The sequence below is a fragment of the Nylanderia fulva genome, unplaced genomic scaffold (assembly GCF_048542155.1).
Source record: "Nylanderia fulva isolate GAGA-0341 unplaced genomic scaffold, ASM4854215v1 Scaffold29, whole genome shotgun sequence".
NCBI classification, from domain to species: Eukaryota; Metazoa; Arthropoda; class Insecta; order Hymenoptera; family Formicidae; genus Nylanderia; species Nylanderia fulva.
The window spans coordinates 550,286-563,025 of record NW_028190358.1 but is presented as its reverse complement, the minus strand read 5'-3'; the positions used below and the strand labels follow the sequence as shown (position 1 = coordinate 563,025).

General features: G+C 31.0%; 1 protein-coding gene across 1 annotated transcript; it reads left to right on the top strand.

Annotated features, from left to right (window-relative positions):
• Positions 1 to 550: 550 nt before the first annotated feature.
• On the top strand, positions 551 to 6,750 carry LOC114933109 (uncharacterized). The gene is made up of 10 exons (XM_085484021.1): positions 551 to 1,156; positions 1,284 to 1,654; positions 1,775 to 1,994; positions 2,065 to 2,284; positions 2,416 to 2,687; positions 4,313 to 4,828; positions 5,072 to 5,442; positions 5,611 to 5,830; positions 5,905 to 6,124; positions 6,439 to 6,750. The coding sequence occupies exons 1-10, from the start codon at positions 652 to 654 to the stop codon at positions 6,704 to 6,706; spliced, it is 3,183 nt and encodes a 1,060-aa protein (XP_085340147.1). The 5' UTR covers positions 551 to 651; the 3' UTR covers positions 6,707 to 6,750.
• Positions 6,751 to 12,740: the final 5,990 nt, after the last annotated feature.

The following is a 12,740-nucleotide window of genomic DNA, read 5'->3' as shown; positions in this document are numbered from 1 at the left end:
ATTTATGAGAATGTCCACACGTCCGTTTCAACGATTTTATATCCAACGCGAAGGTACATCGTAAAGACCCAACGATCACGCATTAATCATTATGCTTGTTAATCCAATCTCATAAAACTCACTACATGAATAATGAAAAAGTAATTAATAATGAAAAAGATTTAAAAAATAAATGAGTAAATACATTACCGTAAACGATATTCTGTAAAAACAATATACATATTAAACGCGTAACTTTAGCTCTTTTTTAAAGACAAATCGAAATGAGCTAGATGCTTGGAATTGTACATGTAACAAAAAATGCATTATATGATTTCGAAAACAATCATTATATATGTATATTTAACTAATTTATGCATGTCTAATTTTCTAGACCAGATTAACATGTGCGGTATAATAAAAAAGAGAGATGCCAAATACGCATATACACGTTTTATAATTAACAATTCAAGAAACTTAAAATATGCAACTAGAAATATATTTATTCTCTATTTAAAATACATTCTATGCGCATTTCAAACAGTTTGTTACCAATTGAAAAGTGTTATACTAAATTTTATCACAAATACTATGTATATATCGTTTCACGTGAATACTACGAATGCATTTTACAGTTTTGCAACACAGTAATTCGCTGAAATCATTGAAAGGATGTGGACTAAAATGTATTTATTCCCAATATTTGTGTTTTTGTGTGGATTAGTGCAATATAATGTGACACATGCCAAAAGAATACTGATCTTATCAAATTATCCATCATACAGCCATCAATTAGTTTACCGTGGCTTAGGCTTAGAATTAAACAAACGAGGCCACGAGATTGTGTCGGTCACTACGAATCCTATAAAAGACTCCACTTTAAAAAATTATACAGAAATTGATTTAAATTACTTTTATGATAGTTTTTCTGAATATGAACAGATAACATCATTTACAAGTTTCACCATGGCAAGTTTCCATCTAAACGTCTTAACTCTAGAAAAAGATATTATATGGCCAGTAATTCACATCCTAAATAACGAGGTCTTTAAAAATCCAGAAATGAAGAAATTATATGCAACTGACAGCAATGAACACTTTGACGCAATTATTATAGCGCAAGGTCCCACAGTTTCATTGAACGCTTTGGCATATAGATTCAACGCTCCTCTTATAGGTAAGAAAAAACTGCATACAATATCAATATCAGTGAAACTGTACGATTAATTTTTTTTTTTTTTAGAATTAAGCATACTCATTTTTTCGCACACTCATAAAGTAATGAAAAGTAACGTGACACCTAGGTATCTCAAGCTTGGATGTATACAATCATATGCGCAATATGTTTGGATCCTTGATCCTCCCATCGCATATTTCCAATTGGCAAGCCAATACGTTACCTGAAGACAATATGTCATTTTGGAGAAGACTCGTTAACTTTTATGAAGTGTGGAAGCATATGTATTTCTGGATGAACGTACATCTCCCTTTAGAGGATGTGCTCGCAAAGAAGTATTTAGGAGAAGATTTGCCACATGTTCTTGATATAACGAAAAACATGAGCTTATATTTAGTGAACAAACATCCAGCTCTTTCTTATAACAGACCTGAACAACCAAACGTCGTATTTTACCATGGTCTTCATATCGCAAAGGAACCGCCTGCTCTACCAAAAGTATGTTATATACATACACATGAACATATATAATCTTTTTAAGAAGCTACTATGTTTTCAAATAAGATTTACTTGCTCTGCATTATATGTATTTGCTATTGGTTTTGTTGTATGCGGTAGGATTTACAACAATTTCTTGACAACGCGACCGAAGGATTTATTTACGTCAGTCTTGGAAGCAACGTTAAATGGGAACATTTACCAAATAATACATTTGAATACTTTATCAAAGCATTTTCTGTGCTGCCGTACAAAATTGTTTGGAAATACCCTAATCTGTTACCCAGCAAATTTGAAAACATACTAGTATCGAAATGGTTTCCCCAGCAAAGTATTTTTGGTAATGTCGCTTCTGCTTGCCTTAGAAATAGTATAATCTTTCCAGCTCGTATTGATTTTCTCGTTTATAGCTCATCAAAATATCAAGCTATTTATTTATCAAGGCGGTATGCAAAGTACCGAAGAAGTTGTTCATTATGGGATTCCGGTCATAGGATTTCCCATTTTTTGGGATCAAAATTATAACGTCAAATATTTAGAAAAAATGGGCGCTGGAGTTCATCTTCATAGTAAGAATATTTCGAAAGAAAGCATAGAAGCTGCTGTATATGAAGTTATAAACAATAAGAGGTATTATTGTATATAAGTTATATATCTATATATAATATCTCTTTTTATTAGCTTAATCATAATTTATACAATAGGAAGAATTAATCTTTTAAATCACACGTGCATTAATGTAATAATAATATTCCCCTAAGATACAAAGATCGGATGAAACATCTAAGTGAACTTTATAATAACGGACCGTATGACGGTGTTCAAAATGCGGTAAGGTGGGTCGAGTACGTGATACGTCACAATGGAACACCTTTCTTGCGATATAGTCTTGGCGACAAGACATGGTATCAACGATATGACTGGGACATCATTGGATTCCTCGCTATAATAATATTTATAGCATCCCTTCTTTCTCTATGGGTGTTACTTCAGATTTTACGATTTCATTTACGAATATTATCGAATTCGTCGCGCACACATACACAGTAGTTGTTATTATAAAAAATATTTTACATTACTTTATTAAGTACATATCTGAATCTGCAAGAAATATTCTCCCATAATTGACGCAACATTAATGCATAAAATCCTGCGTAACGAATCAATTTTTTGCATATTATATATTTATTATTTATAAATAATTTATTATTTACAACTATATAAAATTAAAAGTTGACGATTATATTGCGTGTTTATTGTTATTATATTGTATTATTCATCAATTTTTTTTCAATTTTTCGGACACGATAATTCTCTTGATAATTATCCATTGAAAAAAATGCTAAAAGAAAGAAACTTTTCTATTCGGTTTAATCTCAAAGATATTGTCCTAATCTATAAATTATTATATAACAATCTTATATAATTTATTATAATATAAAATAAATGTATATTTAAATCACATTGAAAATACAATAGCAAAATAAATTATTTTGTTTATTAATTGTCACAATTTTTATCAATATCCTTATATAAAACAAAAGTATTATATATTATTAAAATGTGAAGTTTATAAAGTTTCACGATAAACTATATTACTTAACTGATCCGAAATGCAATGTTTATAACAAGACAAATAACAAATTAAAAGATTTATTTATATTAAGAAACATCATTAAAATTTACAATTATTGGTATCGTTTAAATGCGTCTCAACATTTCAAAGAATTTATGATGTAAATTTCTGTGCTCTATTTATTATGTTTTACTTCATAGTTAAGTAGTTACAATTTTGTGTTCGCTATTGCTCTTTTGTCGCGTTGTAGACAATATACAAATCAACTTGAAGATGCAATTAATTTTCAAATTTTCTTCTCACATTTATCATTGCTTTAAAACCGGCATATTACTTACATCGCCTTGACTAATGTGTGTGTAAAGAGACAATATATTATAATTATTAAAATATATTTCAAGTAGGGTAGGTCAATTAACCATATGTTTCATTGCTAGAACGCAAAAGAATGTAATGTAATGTTCGCAGATTGACCTGATAATGCCACTAATTTTAAATTTCACTTTTTATCATTACTTTATCATGTAGTATGCAAATATTATGTAAAATATCTATATGAATATATAATAAGAAAGTAATATAAGTAATGATTAAAATGCATTTCAATTAACATTTTTAATGTACCAGTTATAAACATAAAATTTAATCTTTATTTATTAATTAAATATTTGTTCTGTCTTACTCTAACGTTGATATGAAAATTAATTACAATGTTTTTTATTCGTTTTGCAATAATGATTAGAATGATCGAAAATGAGAATTAACACGACACATAACTTTGCATCGAGTGAGTAAAAGAGAAATAAAAATACAGATAAGCAATATAATAAAATAAAATTAAAAGTAATGTATATATATAAAAGCTATTTTTCTATTAATACATTATAAATTAATAATGTAAAATAGATAGAAACATAAATAGATAATTCAAATTTTTACGAGACATAAATAGATAATTCAAATATGAACATATATATTTCTCGTTAGAATAGTTATTTATATGCTCGTTATCAGACAGCGTGATGCAAGAGCGCCCTCATTCGAGCTCTAGTAATGGCTGTTAAAGTATTAATAAATATGAGTGCTCATAACTCCAAAAGAACAGTACAATCAGAACAGTAACAAAATGTATAGAGTTATTTGTGCTACGTGCGTTATTTTATCTCTATGGCTGCTATCGGCAAACAATGTAGCGAATGCCAAAAGGATTCTCGTAATCACGATTGCACCGTTTTATAGTCATCAAATAGTTCACCAATCGTTCAGTTTAGCCTTAAACAAACGAGGACATGAAATCGTCATATTAACTCCACGTCCGATGAGAGATCCGACATTGAAAAATTATACAGAAATCGATTTGTCGTTTATACCTTCCATAGTTCAAGAGTATAGAAGACAATTCTCGCAAATGCCATCGAATAAATTGATCGAATATGGCTTTCACGTAATCGCCATATTAAGCAGCCTCATACTCGATGAACCAAAATTTAAGGAACTCTATAGAAAGGATAGTGGTGAAAAGTTCGACGCAGTTATCGTAGAAGCAATGAGTCCGGCGTTATTCAGTGTAGCACATAGATTTAATGCTCCTCTCATAGGTGAGATCTCTGCAAGTGACATGTGCAAGATATTTTGCAAGTAACATGTATAAGGAGGAACGGTCGATATTTTGAAAGATATTAGTATTGCCTGAGAGAGAGAGAGAGAGAGAGAGAGAGAGAAATGTTTGTTTTGTTATAAGTACAAAAAAATCGACCTTTCCTCCTGCGAGAGTTATGTATATATATATCTTCAATATGTATGTGAAAAATTGATATGTCAACTAATCTATTACACGTTAGGAATTATGTCCTTGGGTCTACATAATTACATACGGTATGTTTTTGGTAGTCCTTTACTTCACTCGCATTCTTCAAATTGGGAGCTTAATACGTTAGTTGGAGAAAATCCATCAATTTGGCAAAGACTGCAAAACTATTTCGAGGTATGGGACTTTATCTATTTTTGGCATAATAATTTCATGGTCAAAGAAGAAAAAACGGCTAAAATACATTTGGGAAATGATCTACCGCAACTCCTTGATATAATGAAAAACATGAGTGTATTATTAATTAACGAGAATCTAGCAATTGTAAATCCTAGACCTGAGCAATCAAATGTAGTATATTTCAGCGGTTTTCATATACAAAAACCGCCGCCATCTCTGCCAAAAGTACGTAAATTTTTAAGAAGATTATATTTTCATATCGAGCTATCTATCTAATGTATTATTTATTTTCAACTTTTATCACTTTATAATGCACTTGTAATACTTGTAATACTTGTAATCTTTTATAAACGCATCAAATAATTTAATTATTTTGTTAAATACAACAACAAGGATTTAAGACAATTCCTAGATAACGCCACGGAAGGATTTATTTATATGAGCTTTGGAACCACTGTCTCCTGCGATGGTGTACATAATGAAATGTTAGAAATTTTTATTGAAGTATTTTCAAAATTATCTTATAAAATAGTTTGGAAATTTGATTGTGAATTGCCAAGAAAACTCGATAATATATTTATCTCAAAATGGTTTCCTCAACAAGGCGTACTTGGTAAAATTAAAAATGTGAAGTCATTATTTTGCGATACGTAATTTATGACACTATTAATCATCTCATTTGTACAGCTCATCCAAACATCAAGCTGTTTATTTATCAAGGTGGACTTCAAAGTACCGAAGAAGCTATTTATTATGCAGTACCAATTCTAGGAATTCCTATTGTATCCGAACAAGAATGTCGAATTAAAAAATTGGCCTCGTTAGGTGCGACAATACATCTCAATTTTCACAAAATAACCAAAGATATTCTCCAGACAGCCATTTATGAGATTCTAAGCAATAAAAGGTATTTCACGCGGATATTATATAATATAATCTTAATTTAATATTTTAATTTTAATAATTTATATTAAAATTATATTTAATATTAAATATAATTTGATATTAAAATATAATTTTAATATAAATATTATTATAATCAATTTCTGTTATCAGAATTTTCTTCTAGCGTAAATCACTCGAGATATAAATATTTATTAATTTATTATAATTATATTCTGTATGCAAAAACAAATATACATATTACTAAAAATTTTATTTTAACCGCGTAATCCAATTAAATACTAATAGCAGATTGGAACTTAAATAAAATATGTTTAGTTACAAAGAGAAGATGACGTATCTAAATTCTTTATACAAGGATCAACCGTATGACAGCATGGAGAATGCAATATGGTGGGTGGAATACATGATGCGTCACAAAGAAGTAAATCATTTGCGATTTAGTGAAAGCGATACTCCATGGTATCAACGTTACGACATAGATATCATTGCTCTGCTTGCTATAACATTATTTATATTGACCTGTATAATAATTCTAATTATCTTCAAAATTTGTAAATTTATTTTAAACAGTATTATTTTCTAAATATTATTATACTCCAAAGTTAAACATTATTCATGTTGACACATGTAATATATAATAATATTAATTATCTTTAAGATTAAACATTGTTTTTTAGACAGTATTATTATATATATATATTCTAATTTTTACATTTTTAAATATTTCTCAATATAACAAAAATAATGAATTATTAAAATTTTAATCATTCAATGAAAATAATGCTTTTGTGTGTATTTCAAAAATAAAATTATTATTTGAATATTAAACGAGTTTTTTATTTTTCTCAATTGTTATCCCCACATATATTGTAAAAATATTTTCCTCAGACGCTCCCTATTCGAACTCTCAAATTAATTAATATATAGTTGACGAATACACGAATAATGACTGCTCGTGTATATATTAATTAACGACCGAATGCAGGATTGTGCCGAAGCTAACAAGTGCTGCGATGTCACAGACTATTGATTGATTTCTTTCAGTAAATTTTCGCTCGCTGATGCATTAAGGAAAGAAAATATTATATTCTGAGTTGACATCGCAATAATATCGATGTACACAAGATATAAGAGACGGCTGATCTCCACAAATTCATAAACCTTTCCCAAAAAGAAAAATATCGGGGACCTATTAGAATTCAATTCTAGGATCTTTCTCTCAGAAAACAATCATTCTATTGAGCCACCTCATCATCCCATATCATCATATTCTTTCTCGTTTATATATTTTTCCTCGACGTCTACAGTTCGATCATACTAATCGAACATTCATCCCTGAATGTCACACTTTAGCTCTGTTAAAATCATTACAGCTTTCTTCTCCAGATTCATCCAGAATCCTGAAGATACGTTAATTCATCTCACTTTTGAAATCTGCAAGCTTTTCCCGAGTAAAGGAAAAATATCGAGATCTTATTGAAACTTAATCTTATTGGTAGTACATTTTTCTCAGTAGACAATTATTCTAAGTTATCTCATCGCTTTACGTCACCGTATTCTCTCTGCTTAATTATATTATTCCTCGACGCTTACAATATTTCCCATCAATTTATTAGACTCGCAATTTTGTCTTTATAAAAATGGAAAACAATGCGATACTAGCATAAGTTCACGTAAGTTATTTTACAGCGATACGCGACATTACCATCACATCATAATTTAAAATCATTATAAATTTTAATGCCAATAAATTCTCCACGTCAATTGTTTTAAAAGATAATAATTCGTAATTTAAATTGTATAATGCCTTTAAATGAGCATATCGCGAATATTATCTTAGACTTATGAATACGCATAATAATTAAACTAATAAAAACAGTTAGAGTTCAAGAATAATATTTTACCTAATATAATTTAATTCATAATATTTCTTACTCTTATTACATGTGTACAAAAAAATAGTGATTCTTTAATTGTATAATTTTCCATAAATTGTCTTTACTAATGCAGCAGCAACATAAACATTGAAGCTTTCATTATATAAAATATTATTAGCATTAAACTGTATGGACCACCAGAATTTCATTATGTAATGCCGAATAAACGTATTCACGAAGTACATACATACTCTCTTCAATTATAAGCTTTCTAAGTCAACCAGCGATATGACAAAGTTATGTGATTATCCCACTTCGTAACGTATAAAACATAAAACATCAGAGTATGCTAGAGTTAGCCAGTTTGACTCTGCGTTAATGTTATAGATATACAAACGGCACAGCCTAAAGCATAAAAAGTAATTAACGTAAAATATAAATAATCTTAATTATATGTAACTTGCAAATTAAAATATTTATAGTTCTGCATGTGTTTCACAAACGATAATAGATTGCTTATATTATTATACAAAATATATATTGACTTTTAAAAGCGACTTTACAAGATTATTTTATTTTTAACAATATTATTATTTATATATTATATACAGATGAAAAACTCATTTCTCATTATTGTAAAAAAACAGAGTTTTCTTACTTAGTTCGTTATGGATACGTTAAAATAAAGAGAAAAGCAATTTTCGCGGCAAACAAAATGATCTTGACAACGTTATCGAATCGGTGTGATCGAAAAAAACCGGTATCGGAGAAGCGATCGCCGATATTGCTACGGGGAAAAGTGGCTTTCTATCGCTCGATGCGACGGGAGCGTGTCGTCTTTCGGTAACCGTATCCCCCCAAAGTGTCCTGGACTCATCAGCCGTAGTAACACCGGGAGCTTACTCTACGCAGCCGACTTAACTCGAGCTCGGTGGAAACTTGGCGCGAACTAGATTACCATACCACCGTCCGCACGTAGCGTCTACGCAGCTCCGACGTGGTACATACAAGATGACGATGGTCGAAGTGCTTCACAGGATTTCGGAATTAACGTACCGCATCGTGTTCCTATACGCGAAATTCAACGCAGGCAAATTCAAAGCGAGCGATCCCAGCAAACACCGATATATAATTGTTACATTGCTATAATAAAACGAAATATAACGTGTACGTTACATGTAACATCCATGTTAGTTGTAATTTCTCACTCATAGATGTAACATTTTAATATAACATATATTACATTGTAGTTATATTGTAATTATATATATACCAAATAGCACATTGATGTATTGATAAGTCAGTGCTATCTTGGGATATAATGACAATATAACTACAATGTAATATATGTAATATTAAAAATGTTACATTTATGAGTGTGGGAAATTACAACTAACATATACGTTACATGTAACATGCTTAAGTATATAACATATATATTTACTGTGTTTGCTGGGGTGCAACGCGGCTTCGATTGCGTTCAAAAAATTTTCATTAAAATTTCATTAAAACTTTAATGATCTTTGCGCGAAAAAAAAATATAATATGCCCTCAGCACTAATCGACATAGTTTTTGCATGTAAATTTCACCGGAATAAAAGTTTTGCGCGTAAATAAATATACCGGTTTTTATTTTTACGATACGTCTACTAAATACATTGTTTCAACAATTGTTTATTTGTTAATTGTAAATCTTTCGCGTCTCGCGCGATCGCGATTTCATACACACGTCTATAAAATGTAAACATTATTCCGCGATATAGTATTATAATAAATAAGTTCAACAATTGCACAGAGCGATACCGCGAGAGGATTACGCATTGTAATCCGACAAAGATAAAAACGAAACGAAAAGAGCGAAGCAGATCGAAAAGCCAATAGAAAGATTTGCGGAACGGGATACTGAACAATGAGGAGGGAAGAGAGAAAGGATGGAGGAACGACGCGTGTGTGCTCTTGGCGTCCCACAGTCCCACGTCAGAGAAGTTTCCCCTTTGGCTTAGTGGCGTCGCGCGATGCATTATGCAAGGTGGTAAGATCTGGTAGGGAAACTGCCTGTCTTTCCGACTGTCTCTACCGTTACTCCGGGACGCACCCTCGTCGCAATTGCATCGTACGCCACGCAGGGAGAACAAAGACAAGAGAAATTCGCACAACTCGCTTGAACTGAATTAGCGTTGGTGGATATTAACGATTCAAGTAGGCAGCCGAGCTAAGATCCTTAGAGTAAATTAGGTATCGTTCGATATTCGCGAATTATTTCACTAACCACATTTAATTATTAAAACATTTCTACACCGTGAGGGAGGGATAGTTATCTAGAAATGCACATAATTCTGACAATTAGAATAACTTCTCTCTCTAACCAAGCATAAATATACATAAGATGCTATTATACATGAACATATTTGAGGAAACGTAGAAGCTTACAACAAACTGTAATATATTAATATACGTGCGTTTCCATCGTTGTTTTTTTCTCTTATTGTAAAGAATACCTAACGAAAGCTTTCATCTAGCTGACAAAATTTTGATATACGTATCTACATTTTTGCACCAAGAGACTCATCTTTCTTGGAACTTTAAAGTCTTCTGACAACGAAAAAATAAATAAATATTCCTGCGTTATGCAGGCTTCAAGAACTTACGACACCGTTGAAATGATATGCATTTCTAGCAAGAATGTGTCGCCTTGTGGCTCGTCTCAGCTGTCTGTCTTACTTGGTCCCATCGACTGATCTTAATGCGGTAATCTATGTGGCGTATGCGTGGCGCGTGGCGCTTTAGGTGTACGCATTGCATGATTCGCGGATACCCCGATACATACTATTGCATTGTAACACGAGAGAGAGACTATGGCACGATCGGCGTTCAACCGATGTGTCAATATATGCTTCCCTCGATCGGATCTACGAAATTCTAACTCATCGTCTTCCTCACCGGGAACGCCAAAGTGCCCGTGAACAACTATTACGCGATGCTTTTGTACGTCTCGCGTACAAACGCGAGATAGAAATTTCAGCCGATGTCAAACGGGAGAGGGAGAGATAAAATCCTCGATAAATTCCACCCCCGAAGCTTCGCGTCTTAAATAGTTCCGCGTGTGTTTTGATGACGATAAACGTGTTTTCAATCAACTTAAGCGTAGCGATTTCATCTTTATGGTATTTAACAAAGGCTTTCTCTCATTGCAAACTAAAGAATTTTAAGACTGAAGACTATATACTTATATAAATTGAAAATTCTAAATATTTCAAAATATTTGTAGCTTATATATTATATTTACATAGGTATATTTAGAATTAAGTAACAACTTTTTCGCACGTAGCATTCTTTAAATTTAACTATATTTAATTATAACACTTGACATGAACGAATATATTTTTTATTTAGTTTGCCTTTTTCAATTTTTAAAAATTTTGTTAATAATAAATTGTATTTTTTACATTTTCTCAGTTTCGCTATAAATCGTTACGTTACAAAGCAACAAAATAATTCGAAAAACTGCAACAGCATTTTGACACAATATTTTTTTTCAACGACTCTTTAACGTTCAAACTACCGTTTATAATATATCCAAGACTTATGCGGTGCGTCGAAAGCAACTAAATGCACCTAGCACAAATTGGATCACCGGGTTTGTTTATGAGGAAGCAAATATTTCGTCGCGGCTACGGTAAATTGTTTGCCCGCGGCGAGCCCACGCTGCGCGCTTTTAATTTGCACGGCTGGCCTGTCATCGAAATGGAAAGCTCAAAAATGCGAAACGGATGAAAATTTAAGAGCGTATCGTAACGAAATGCGAACAGCAAAAATATAACTTGTAATACTATCTTTTGATTTACGATGTAATAATGATTTATATATTAATTGACTTAGAAATAATATAATATTGCTGCTAAATTAGATTCGAAACACACTTGGAAGTCTTCTGGAAAAGTTTTTAAATTAAATTATTTTTAAGTCTCTATATGCAATTCTCGAATTAACAACAGAATGCACAATATTACATAATGCAAAGTTTATTTCATAAATAATAAAGAAAATGTCACAGAGAAAGTAACAAATGTGAAATAAATAGCACGGCTTCTCTCATAAAACTGCATATGTGCTGTAGTAGTTAAACTAGTATGTATGTATGCACTCTTCAACATGTTGAAGCACAAAGTTGAAGATGTTAGAGGACGTCCACTTCAAAGATGATAGTACAAAAGCGCATGAAATTGTTACTCTGCTGACGGAAATAATTTTCATCCCATATTTAGAGGTTTTTTTTAGAACGATATTTAGAACGTTTTAAGACATTCATTATCTATAGTAGCAACCGCAATTAAACGCGAACACATGTTTTTATCTCTCGTGATAAATATGTTACAGGAAAAATGTCGCACTAAACTTCGTGTTATACATATATACATATACATATAGTAATGTTCATTAACACTTTCGCTCCGTTTCTCATTTCTTGTTTAATAATGTATTAGATCTATCTATGTAACGTGAATTCATACATATTTAAAAATCTATAATTAATCAAAGATATTGTACTAAAATTACTTAAAATTTCGTCCCAAATTTTGAATAAATTTTTAATAAGCAGTTATCAGATTATCAGTAACAGGATGGTTGTAAGATTGTTGTTACATACGATAATAATTATATTTTTGTAATCTTTTAAAAAGACTTAACTATTATCCCTCATATGTCAAAAATAATAATTGAAAAAACAGTGAGCTAATT